Below are 13,045 nucleotides of genomic sequence, written 5' to 3'. Positions count from 1 at the left end.
GAAAGATCTCTATGAATTTCAGTCGAAACGGATATAGTATAGCTTTAGCAAAATTAGATTTTTATAAATAATTGAATAAGCTGAAGGTATTTAGTAGCTATATTAGGGCTAATTTAAATATTATGCTAGTGTAGAACAGTAGTAAGCAGATTTTGAGTTCAGCAACATTCTTCATCAGATTGTATACTAAGCAAGAAAATCAAGGGGTGGGGAAGATATTGTATAGCATGATGTAATTGAGCCTGCAATTTGTAATGGTAGTCTGCAGCTGGACACTGCTGATTAGGAATAGGCACAAATTTAGGACTACCAGCCTTACTGTCCAGGCAGGGTTTCCCCTAATTTGGGAAACTCTTTCCCCAGGCCAGCAGCCCAGTGGGGCAAGCCATGCCCCCAACAATGGCTACCCCTCTCCCTCCCTTCCTACCAGAGTTAAAGAACCCTACAGCTGATCGCAGGAGCCGATCAGCTGAAGGGCCCTTTAAATCTCGCCACATACCTGAACTCCAAGTTGCTTGGAATTAGGGCGAGTAGGGCCAGCCTTGCATGCCTGATTTCCAAGCAAGCATCACCACTTGGCCATTAAGTGCTTTTTGCAAGTGGGGTTTCTCATGTCTGAACTCCAAGCCATGATTATTCTTGGATTTCAGGTGCATGAGCCCCAGCCCTTCTTGCAAAAAGCACTTAAAGTAACCACCTTGTAAGAGCTTTTTGCTAGCAGGGCCTCACTCGCCAATGTTCAAGTGGCAAATCAGTGCTTGGAGTTCAGGAGTGCAGCCAGTGTTGTTGGGGGTGGAGCTGCATTCCCAATGTGGTCATTGTATTGGGGACACCCCGCCCCCTCAGGAACACCCCCCAAAGTTCCTCACCAGGGAGGAGGTTTGACCTGGCAACCCTACACAAACCTCAATCTGAGCCAAAGTCAAGGCCAGATTTTACCCAGTCCGGAGTTCACAAGTGAGTATTGGGGAAGATGCCTTCCAACGTGGGTGGCCCCAAAATCAACAAGACAAAAAAAAAAATCAACATATTTGACAGATAAAAAATTAAAACCTGAGTGGTAAGAATATACTTAATTACTTGCTTGTTTAAAATGCTTATGGTTTGCCTGTTGCCTAACAATGGGACCCAAGACAGCTTACAATAGAAGGTTGACACAACAAGATAGAACAGTGAGAATCCAGAATAATAGGACATCCATTGTGCTAGGATATCTAAGAATAGTTTTCTTTCATTTTTACACAGTAGCATAAACAAACCAATAACAGTGATTGTATTATAACCTTATATCTCAGATATTTTATGCTAAGTTTTCATCAGGTCATAATAATGTGGGAAAATAAATTCCGTTCATTAGTCACTTTTTGTTATTATTTATTTTTCTTCTCACGGCTGTCATTTCTGTTCCCACTGCATCCCCTGTTGAGACAAGACTACATAATATGGAAACTGCTGATGTAAATATTCTTTCTGAAGACACCAGCACAATGCTGAGGCTTGGCAGAATTACGGTGCTTATCTCTACTTTCTGTATGATGTGTCACTTGAATAGTGAGCACAATGTTCTTAGACCCAAAATACTTCTCTTGTGGCAGTACATTAATTATTAATTAGTTTAAAAGCCTGAACTCACCATACTTCTAAAAGAAAAAAGCACTTAATTAGGGAACAGATGGTAGCAGTGGAAAAGGCTTTAGTATTTGCAGACTCCTTTTCAGGTCAGGTAATACAAGAATTCAAGGTCCCATTTCATCTCTTACAGTTTTATGTTGTGTTATCTCTGATGTTATTTGCTGTAAAATAGGAGCATCAAACCATCAGTATTTTAAGTCTAATGCCTCTGTCTAATACTGGTATTTCTGTATGAACTATTCATTTGCCATATATCTGCACAAAAGACCTTATGTCAGTGACCCACAAACACAGTTACTGAGCTTGTTATCATTAATTTTTTTCCTATCCTTTTTAAACAATACTTGTATAATTTGTTAGCTCTCCATTACAAGACTACCATTTGCCATTGTTTTATGATGTTATTTTAATCTTGATATGTCAGTTTATTTTGAGCTGCCCTGAGCCTGCTTGTGGGATAGGGCGGGATATAAATCCAAAAATTAAATTAAATTAAAGCAGGGCTCTTTTTCCAACAGGAGCTTCTCTGCATATTAGGCCACGCCCCCTGATGTAGCCAATCCTCTTGGCCCTTACAGTAGGTCCTGTACTAAGAGCCATCTCTTTGAGGATTGGCTACATCAGGGATGTGTGGCCTAATATGCAGAGGAGCTCCTGCTAGAAAAAGAGCCCTGAATTAAATTAAAACTGGTGTTGCTCCATCAGAACGTAATATGACGATTATTTACTGACATCAGACATTTCTGGGTTGCTTTTATCACCACTTCTGATTATACCAAATGGCAAAGCAAGTAATACTTTTGCATGATAAAGTATCCTGTGAACATACCCTGATATGGTGAAATCAAGATTTGTCACTCCCAAAAATATTTGACAGTTTTTCAGTATATAGTAAATCTAGCAGTATAGTAAATCTCACATTTGCAGTTAATTCACTATTCAATATTTTGGGAGAGTCCATTGCAGACTTCTCCATTTCAATCAGTCCAAGTCACGCACATTGAGAATATCAGGAAAGACTAGCAAAAAGCAAATAAAATTGGGCCAGCATGTATGGAATAATGTAAAGAATTTGTGCAAATACTTTCTTAAGAAAAATATTATGTTCAGTTGTTATAGTTTAAATATTTTGTAGATAACAGACCAAGCTCTTCCAAGTCTTCATCAGTCTTCCTTTGGCTAAACATGCATATAATGGCTTGGGTTTTGTCTGAAATTTCTACAATGAAAGGAGGAGAATTTTTGCCAATTCTTCTCTCCCACAGCTGGGATTCTCCCCTGCCCCCTATTCCTGGAAGTTCTCTTTCCACAAAAGCAGCATTTGGGACTGCAGTAGGAAGGATGAGGTGGGGAAGTCATGCTCCTTGAGGTAGAAATTCTTCCATCACTGGAGATTTTAGGTAGGATATAAGTTATTGCCCCCCAAGGTCGGAATAAAGAGTCAGACACAATGCATTGGAATAAAATTGGGCCCCTTTATTAAGTATCAACATAAACGGCAAGGGCACCCAACCAGCGGCCTGGCCAGGGTTAGGGGTCACCGCGACCGCTCCCCTGCCATTAGCGGGCGAGAGACCCAGCCCCCCCAGCCGGAGCTGAGAGACTCAGCTCCCTCTAGTCAGGCCCAGCAGGGAGGCACGCACCAGAGGGCCCAAACCCAGATGCACGTCTTGACGGAAAGGCATCCTCTAGCCGAGCCTCCAGGACAGTCTGCATTCTCCAAACCCGGGTCTTCAAACCCCAAGGTTGATCATGCCAGACCCCTAATTCACCAAAAGGGGGATGCTTCACAGTCCTCCCCAGCCGTATAGTGTTCTAAACCCCCCAAACCTTCCATTACTAAGGCCAAGTCTCTACTTAGGGCTTAGCGCCCACTGGGAGGCCCAAAGCCACCCACAACCCTTGCTGCAAATCTCTCAGGAAAAGCATGTTACCCTTTTCTGAGAGATGCACCCCATCCCCTCTGTAGAGGTCAGGAAATTTCGACAAAATGTCCGGATGGGGCAAATAGTGGCCCAACCTCCCTTCTAACACCATCTCCTTATTAGCCTTATACCGGGCCTTCTCAATAGCTGCAGGGTTCCAAGCACAGCGCCAAACCTGGCGGAGCAGCATGGCTGACCACATTATGATGGTCCCAGGCCATCGCTCCCTAATGTGCTGAAAGTCGTCACGGGCCTGCCAAACTAAGGCCTTGCCCTTTAAAAGCCCCAGATCATTGCCTCTCAGGTGCACAATTATAACCTGCGGAGAAGGACCCACACTATCATGAAATAACAAAGGCATCAGGCCCGGCCACTGAAGGCCCCAGCCCTGGCGCCCCCGCCATTCAATACAAACATGTTGGCTGAGTCCCAGCTGAGAGCCGACCAAAGTTCTCCGCGCCTGGTGAGCGGCCCAAAACACAGCATCTAAAGAGAAAAAACAGTTAAACAGGCCTATAACCAGTAGCAACAAATAAACAAGCTACCTAAGACGTAAGAAACGGTCGAACATAAGACTTGTAAGCTGAAGAACGCCAATGGCCCAAGCGCTGAATAGAAGAGGAAGGATACCCCACGGCGGCAGCTATCGAGGCTGCCCCAATCCTAAAGGAGTGGGTACCAAACCACATTCCTGTCAAACCCAGCTCACCTAAAGCCTGTGACGTCACTGCCCAAAATTGATGTTTCGTCAACGGGCTACCATCGTGATGGCAAAACAAAAACCCATCAACGGCCCCCGGACTGCCAAATAAGCAGCCAATGCAGTAACTGGACACAGCTCAAGCGCTGAACAACTACCCAACTCAAGTACAACACCTTTCTGCAACTGATCCGTCTTAGAGCGATGGACAGTAATTACAGCCTTACCCTCAGATAGCCTCAGATCCCTCAATAATAGAACCTTACCAGAAACATCATTCCTGGACTGTGCCACCAGTTCGCTGACTCTCAGGGCCCCCAAAAATGCCACTAAGGATGCAGCATGAAACAAACATGCTTCAAAAGAAGAAGTGCACACTACATTCCAAACCCCTCTCAAACCCCACAGAATCGACGGAGACATAGGATTCCGCGTGTCCACTTTGGGTCTGGCCTCTCTGCCCCACCCCTCTGGCATCTTTCGAAGCCAAAAGTCAGCTTTCTCCTCCCTATAACCCAACACCTTACTGGCAAAAGCCAATGCTGACAGGCGCCCCCTAATGGATCGCACGGCCAATCCCTTACCTCGAAGCGAAATGCAGTAGTGGAGCAACTGCTCCACCGGGAGGGACCAAACAATCCGATACCCTACCTCAGCCCTAAAGTCTTCAAACTGCCACACAGCCCATTTGTAAGACTTCCTGGTGCTGGGCTCAATGACTAGGCCTATCGCTCTGCAGGCCTCAACTCTCCAATTAGCCATAGCTCCTGGGGCATTGGCACCACCTCTCTGTCGGCATCTGGAGCCAGCTGACGAAACCTCTCCATCTGTTTACGAGAGAGAGCGTCAGCCACCCCGTTACTCACCCCAGGAACATGTTTGGCTAAAAACAAAATATTAAGCCTCAAACAATGCAGAGTGAAGGCCCTCACCAACCTCATAACCTGCCGGGATTTGGATGAAAGGGAATTAATGACATGGACTACTGCCATATTTTCTCACCAAAAATGAACAGTGTGATTGGCCATATCCTTCCCCCACAGCCAAACCACAACTAAAATAGGAAAGAACTCGAGAAACGTAAGATCTCGGTTCACACCTTCCTTTACCCAGGAATTGGGCCAACTATCCGCGCACCAGTGTCCGTGGAAATATACTCCAAAACCCAAAGACCCAGCAGCATCAGACATGACTTGAAGCTCAGCTTCGAGCCTCATGTCCTCTCTCCAAAAGGAGACTCCATTGAAGGACTCAAAAAATTCCTGCCAAACCCTCAAATCATCCCTCATGCTGCAGGTAACCCATGTTCTATGCTGAGGCAAGCGTAACCCTGCCATAGCATCACAAAGCCTTCTGAGAAAAGCCCTCCCTGGAGCAACCACTTTGCACGGAAAGTTGAGGTGCCCCACCAGTTGTTGCAACTCCAGTATGGTAACCTTTTTAAGAAGAAAGGCAAAAATCCTAGACCTCAATTCAACTATCTTCTGAAAAGGTACCCTAAACAGCTGTGCAACAGTATCAATCTCAATCCCCCAAAAGGTCAGTTTTTGGACTGGACCTTCTGTTTTCTCAGGGGCCAAAGGAACCCCAAGCTCTGCTGCCAACTCAGCAAGCCTGACAGGAACTGCCCACAACGCTCAGTCCCCTCGGGACCCACAAAAAGGTAGTCGTTCAAATAATGAGCAACATCCTGTAAACCTACTTTCTCCCTCGCAGCCCATTCCAAAAATGTGCTGAAGCACTTGAAAGCGGAACATGATACAGAGCAGTCCATTGGCAATTCTCTATCCATGTAAAACTGGCCTTCAAAAGAAAACCCCAAAAGCTCAAAATCATCAGGATGCACTGGTAGAAGGTGAAATGCAGATTTAATATCGCATTTTGCCAACTCTGCGCCCACCCCACAGCGTCGTACCATGGCTATAGCCTGGTCGAAGCTAGTGTATCTAACTGAGCATAAATGCTCAGGAATTCCATCATTCACAGACTTTCCGCTGGGAAAGAAGAGATGGTGAATCAAACGAAATTCACCAGACGCCTTTTTCGGCACCACACCTAACGGCGAAACCCTAAGAGTACCCACTGGAGGATGTGAAAAAGGACCCAAGATCCTACCCTCCGCTAATTCCTTGGCGGTCCCTAAAAACCTGTTCCAAACCCTTAACTGACTTAAGGTTCCCGGACATAAAAGGAACCCAAGGCCCCTGAAAAGGGATCCTAAAACCAACTTTAAAACCCTCTAACAAATACAAACTGTCAGCCCTTTGAGGATACCTCGACAACCAACGCTCAAGGGGCCCCACCCTTATCGGGCTGGGCCCCTTTCTTAGCTGGATAGGATCCCCCACCCCCACCAGGCTTCTTTGCATTTTTTCTTCCCCTCATTCTGGGGCAGCTATCAAAGGAGTGTGACCCCCCGCACATGGGGCATTCGTGCTTGAACTGGCAAGCCTTCCTGTTACACTCAAGGAGCCAAATTCCCAGCATAACCAGCGGGGTTGAACCGCCTGCCCCGCCGAGAGCTGGATGAAGCCGATGCTGCTGACCTACTTACCAGGTGACTGCTATCAGAGTGATCACCCAAATTAGGCCTAGCCGGGGACATGACCTGCAGCCACAGCTGCTGATGAATACGATCCCACGGAAGTGACGGATACAAGGCAGCCCTCATTCGAAACTCCTGATCATATTGCAACCGGGCTGGGCCCCTAAAAGCCATGTATCCTTTATAAATTATATCTAAATATTGAAAAAGGGCAGCTGCCCGCCACAGCTGCGCCCAGGCAATAACCCCAGCATAAATACAAAACCCCGGCAGCCAATTCGCCCAGGTCCTGTCTACCTTTCGTTTTTTTAATTTCTCCTTCTCCTTTTCATCCAGCTCCTCCTTATCTTTTTTCTCCAGCTCTCAAAAGAGCAGAGAAAAAATACCCACATACTCCCCTTTCAGGATTTTCTCCCTGGTTGCGGGAAACAAGTGGTCCCCTTATGGCAAGGCAACATCCCCAAAGGGCAAGGATGTAAAAGAAACTGTCCCATAAGGGGAAGGTGTGCCCATAAGGGAACCTGCTAAGCCAGGAAGCCCTGCGTCGGGGTAAGCACAGGTATTACCTTGTCCATTAGGCCAGACCCAATTCGTGATTGAACCAGCTCCCAAAGAAGCCGGCACCCCAACACTTGCAGCAGAAGTACCTTGCCTGATCCCTAAAGCTGGTCCCCATGGCCCCCATGGCCAAACTTGCCCCACTCCAACCTGCCAATTATCACCAGACCTACCTCCAAATCCAGAAGGCACCAATGGCAAACCACATCCAGATCCTCCAGCCATTGCCACCGTACCCAACTCAGGACCACCGAGGCCAGGATCCCTGCCAGGCAGCATTCCACCAGACCTACCCTCAAGAATAGACAGCCTTGTAAGAATATTAGCTTACCTACCCTTCTTAGAAGCCCTAACCCCTTCTACTTCACCTGGAGAAGGGATACCTGACGCCTGCTCCAACGCCCTCAACCTACTAATAATACTAGCATCCACTGCTAAATCACCCTCCTCATCAGACGAGGATGATGGGGGTGGTGCCCTCTTAGCGGGTGCCTTAGGTGCTGGCTTCTTACCTTTGGGCTTACGCTTTACCTCCTGCCATTATTACAGAAGGATAAAAACTACAAAATGGCCTCCCCAAATGATACCTAAAATGGCTGCCTCCCCCTAAACAGGGAAAAGAAACTATAAAAATGGCCGCCCTATTGCTGTTATCACCACTTGCCTTCACAAAGAAGGGGCCCTAAAATGGCCACCTACCAATGCCTTCTTCAATGGCAGCCCTTTAAATAGCAATCACACTCTGCCAGGGAACCTAAAAAGTATTCTCTATTCCCTCTTACTCCTAAGAAGGCCACCACCAGCCACCAACACACCTGGGACTCAAGCCTCCCCCCACACTCACACAAAAACAAATGTAAGACCCCCCAGGCTCCCACACAATAATGGCACCCAACGAAAGCCCAGGCCCTAACACAGTTAGCCCAAGCCCCAACAGAGACACCCCAAGCCAAAGCTAAGTCAGTAAAGCCAACTCCTCAGGCAACTACAGAACTCCTCAGGTTAGCCGCGAGCACCATTGCACCCGGGACACAAGCCTCCCCCAACCCCCGGGCAAGGACAAGGAAGACCACCACCAAGGCTCCCACACAAAATAAGAACCACCAAAGGCCCAGGCGCCATGCAAATGCCCTGGGCCCCAGCAAACTTAGCCAGGCAGATTCCAATGCTCAAAGCAGTCCCCCGACGAAGCCGCCGTCGCAAATCCCAACGCGACCAACCAGACCGACGTGCTGCTCGCTATCTCCCAATCTTCGCTGGACTGACAGGAGGGACTGGGGAGCTAGCCGTTAAGAAGGCCAGACCCCGCCCCCAACATTGCGCGCCCAAACTGACAAGTCCTGACTCCTCCCTCCCAGGGAGGCAAACCAGGCTAAAGCAGCCTAGCAGTTACGCTGTAGGCTGCAAGCCCCAGAATGTCATCACATTTAATTGCTCCTTTAACAACATCATTGTTGGGTGCAGGGAAGAACTGGGAGCAAACAGTTGCAGAGCCATGACAGATCTCAGACTAATTTTCTTGTTGTGTCTGAAGAATGACAGTTATGAAACAGAATGATGGACCTCTGATCTAACATGCTATTTTCTGTGTTACTTATGTCTTAAGGTTATAAGTAAAAAAAATTACTGTTAATTATTCTTAATTGGATTTGGTGAACATATGGATTTTTTGTTGTTGTTCTTTGGAACAGCATCTGTGCCTGGAACAGAAATCTTAATGGAGAGCACTGATGAACTGGAAAATGTCTCCCAAACAACAGAGCAGGTAAGAATGGGAACTCTATGTATTGTAAGGTTCTGCCAGTTATTGACCCAACTCACCAGTTCTTATATTAAATGAGTAAAAGGTTTATTGAGTTCAGATAATGAGGACTTGTGCTGCGAACAGCCAAAGTCAGGAATAATGAAAGCAGGAACAAAGCATACAGATACAGTAAAAAACCGTGCACAAAAAGTCTCCTACCAACTAAGGGTAGTTCCCCCAGATGGCACTGCATAGAGCTAGAGGATCAAGGGCAATGGCCAATATCTCCTTATGGGTTACCAAGCAACGTGATAAGTTCCAGTTCAGTCTCATTTCAGTTTCCTCCCTAGTCCACCTGCACATTTGTTAGTGTTTACATAGTTATGTCTGTTACGAGGCTTTAAATCACAGTGAGAACTCAGAGTTCTAAAGCATAATCAGGAGATACCATAAATCAGGATGCCTATAGAACAGCATGTTGCATAATAAATATAACATGACATATTACAGAGACAGCATGTCAGGACCATCCTGACACGTATGCTGCTTTAAATTGAATGGAAGAATGATGCAATAAACAACATTAAAGAAACAATATCTTCTTATGAGCAAACTTCCAGTTTATTTAGATTAACTTATTGAGATAGTAAATTTGGCACACAACTGAAAAATATATTGCCTAATATATACTACCCTGAGTATTAGGCTAGAGTATAAATAATGTTTAAATTCTACTGAGTCAATTACAAAATTGGTTCATTATATCTTTCAAAATAAATACGGCAATTAGGTATCAATATTTAGGTGTAAGAATTTACTTTAGGTATAGCTAGAGTTAAACAGTTTCTAATTTAATTTCTGTAGGTACCTCATAATACTTCTTAACATCAGTTTTAACCAGATAGAAAAAGCTAGACAGCTGCAAAAATCTATCACAGATCTATCACATACACATAAAATTTTGCAGTTAAAAGAGTGCTAGGTCTGCTATTATCTTCTAATAAAAGTGATAATATCTCCCCATATCCACTGTAGTATCTCCTCATTGATCCATTGTGCTCTCTAAAAAAAACAAAAACCAGATGCTTCAGTTTTCATGTGAACACAGCCCACGGCTTTCCAAGTAAAACAGAAGGTGGTCCATGCTAGCATTCCCAAAAATGCTATCCTAGAGAAGGAAACTTTCAGAAATAGCAGGTGAAACATTTGTAGTAGCCTGGCAAGTTTGCATTTCATCAAGAGGAACTAGAAATCTCTGATTTGTCAGTGACTTAGTAAGGAGCCTCCAGCACTACTGTTGGCTGACTATTAGGATATTGGGCTAATTCAGCTGTTAATTTCTACTCTAGAAAAAGATATTCTTCCCATGGTTCTCTGAAGAGTTTTCAATCTGTTAATTAGGTGGGTTTGCTCTCCAAAATAATTCAATTAGATTTGTTTCCATTGGTTTGAAGTGAAATCTCATAGCTGCCTTAGTGGTCTCATCTTTTGGGGCCTTTATCTCATGATTAGTAGAGAATGAGGAAGGATCAGTAATTCACTGAGAAGGTGAAATGAGCTTAATGAGCATAGGCTGTTCCCTAAACTTTTTTCCTTCCAATCTTCGCCCAGATAGAGAAGAATTATTAGGAAGTCGAGGGACTAGCCTTTGTGTATCAAAAGGTCTAACAGGGTGTATAGTGTATGTTTATATTTGTTTAATTTGATTTATACCCCGCCCTCCCTGCCAAGGTGGGCTCAGGGTGGCTTACATAAGATCATAGAACAATGATTGCAATCATAAAATCAATAAAATCATTAAACAATATAAATTAAAAACAGTATACAGTTGGTGCTAGATTAGATGTTACTCATTCTCAAGATGACAGTTATTCCAGGATTCTTCCAGGATTCTCCTACAGTCAACTAAAGGCTTGCCGGAAGAGGACGGTCTTATAGGCCTTGTGGAACTGAACGATATCCCTCAAGGCCCTAACCTCTTCCGGCAATTGGTTCCACCAGGAGGGGGCTGCTACTGAAAAGGCCCGATCCCTGGTGGTCGACAGTCTCACCTCCTTCAGCCCGGGGATCACTAAGAGATTTTGGGATCCAGATCTCAGCACTCTATGGGGAACATGTGGGGACAGACGGTCCCTCAGGTAAACGGGTCCTCGGCCATATAGGGCTTTAAAGGTAATAACCAGCACTTTGTAACGACTCCGGTACACTATTGGTAGCCAGTGCAGTTCCTGCAGCGCTGACTGTATGTGCTCCCACTTGGGCCGCCCCAATAGCAGCCTAGCAGCTGTGTTCTGCACTAGCTGAAGTTTTCAGGTTCGTGACAAAGGCAGCCCCAAGTAGAGGGCATTACAGTAGTCCAGTCTTGAGGTGACTGTTGCCAGGTTGCCACAGTTGCCAGGTCACCATGGTCAAGGAAAGGAATCAACTGTTTCGCCCGCCTAAGGTGAAAGAAGGCAGATTTCGCAGATGCTGCTATCTGGGCCTCCATTGTCAGGGAGGCCTCCAATAGCCTATTGTCAATGGTGCCTCGTCAAAAGTTGGCAGGGGGATTTCCCTGCCCAGGCCACCATGACTCAGGCAAAGGACCTCTGTCTTTGTCGGGTTCAACTTCAGTCGGCTCAGCTTAAGCCAACCAGCCACGGCTTTCAAAGCCTGATCTAGGCTTTCTGGGACATCGTCAGGTCGACCGTCATCAGCATACTGATGGCAACCCAGCCCATACCTCTGGATAATCTGTGCAAGGGGTCACATGTAGATGTTAAACAACATTGAGGATAGAACCGCCCCCTGAGGCACACCACAATTATTTGGGATGTGATACTTTAGAGTATATTAAAGATGGCAGTCTTGAAGAATACAAATAAAGGGCCATACAGTTCTCATGAGTCAAACTTGGGAACTGTTCCACATATTGCAAATCAATTAAACTTACATCCTGGTTCAAAAGAACAGCTAAATGCTGCTTTGCTTCCCATTTGTTGTTCCAGGAGATAAGTGTACCACAATAAAGGGAGTATGTTTAAAACAGTTTTATTTTTGTTCAAAGAGAGATGCCCTAAATCCACAGAATTAGCACAAAAGACCTTTTTGATTTAGATTTTGTGAAATCAGAGGAAGATTTTTGCCTGGTGGTATATATTAATGTCGGCAATAAACCTCTCCCCCCCCCCCCTCATTTTACTCCTTAGTGTGAATATTTATCATCAGAGCATCACCCTTCCTTAAAAGTTTAGAATAAAAACAAGAAATTTTTTTAGTTGATCTCTCAAGTCATTAAATTTGGTATAGATTTGGTATAGATTTGTTTTTCAAGTGTCTCAAGCAACTATTACTATGTCAGGTGTCTCAAGCATATTATAATCAAAAAGTCTTTGATCCTCACAAGGAAGACACTCACTAGGCAAATTAAAATCCCTTCTAAGCCTTGGTCTCTATGGAGAAGAAAGAGCTAGTTCTTCCACAATCGTATAATCAGAAGGGACTGGCACATCATTGTCAAAACAACTATATCTGTTTGTTACAGATAAAAAGGAAGCTGCCATGCAAAAATAATTCTCTATTTTACTTTGGGAAGGGAGTGGTGTTAAGTCATTAAAAGGTCTCCATTAGTCTCCATAATGCCACTTCCAAATGCTTTAACTGTAAAGTGTATCCTCAAAATTATAATATTGGTATGGACTCAAATAATTGTTTTTGTTGTCATACTAACAGTGACAGAGCAGTCTTCTGAAGTTACATCGTTTTAAGCACATTGACATCAGTGAACTTTGAAAAGTGTAACTTTGCATAGGTTTGAGAGAGTAAGAGTACATTGTGGCATGATCTCTGCAAAAAAAAAAATCGTATTTTTTGGTAACGTGTTTTATTACAACCAAGAAAGCAATATTTAGTGGCGCCCCCCCTTGATTTACAGAAACTAAATCATACAAATATACCAGTGT

At 44.8% G+C, this 13,045-nt stretch overlaps 1 protein-coding gene across 1 annotated transcript in view; it reads left to right on the top strand.

Annotated features, from left to right (window-relative positions):
• C7H8orf34 (chromosome 7 C8orf34 homolog) overlaps positions 1 to 13,045 on the top strand; it is a 184,149-nt gene that overhangs the window by 132,106 nt on the left and 38,998 nt on the right. Inside the window, exon 10 of the mRNA XM_060243666.1 lies at positions 9,052 to 9,125. Within this exon, the coding sequence (XP_060099649.1) occupies positions 9,052 to 9,125 (74 nt within the window). The remainder of the gene's footprint in view (positions 1 to 9,051; positions 9,126 to 13,045) is intronic.

Source organism: Heteronotia binoei, chromosome 7 (genome assembly GCF_032191835.1).
Source record: "Heteronotia binoei isolate CCM8104 ecotype False Entrance Well chromosome 7, APGP_CSIRO_Hbin_v1, whole genome shotgun sequence".
Taxonomy (NCBI): Eukaryota; Metazoa; Chordata; class Lepidosauria; order Squamata; family Gekkonidae; genus Heteronotia; species Heteronotia binoei.
This window is presented reverse-complemented; position numbering and strand designations above follow the sequence as displayed.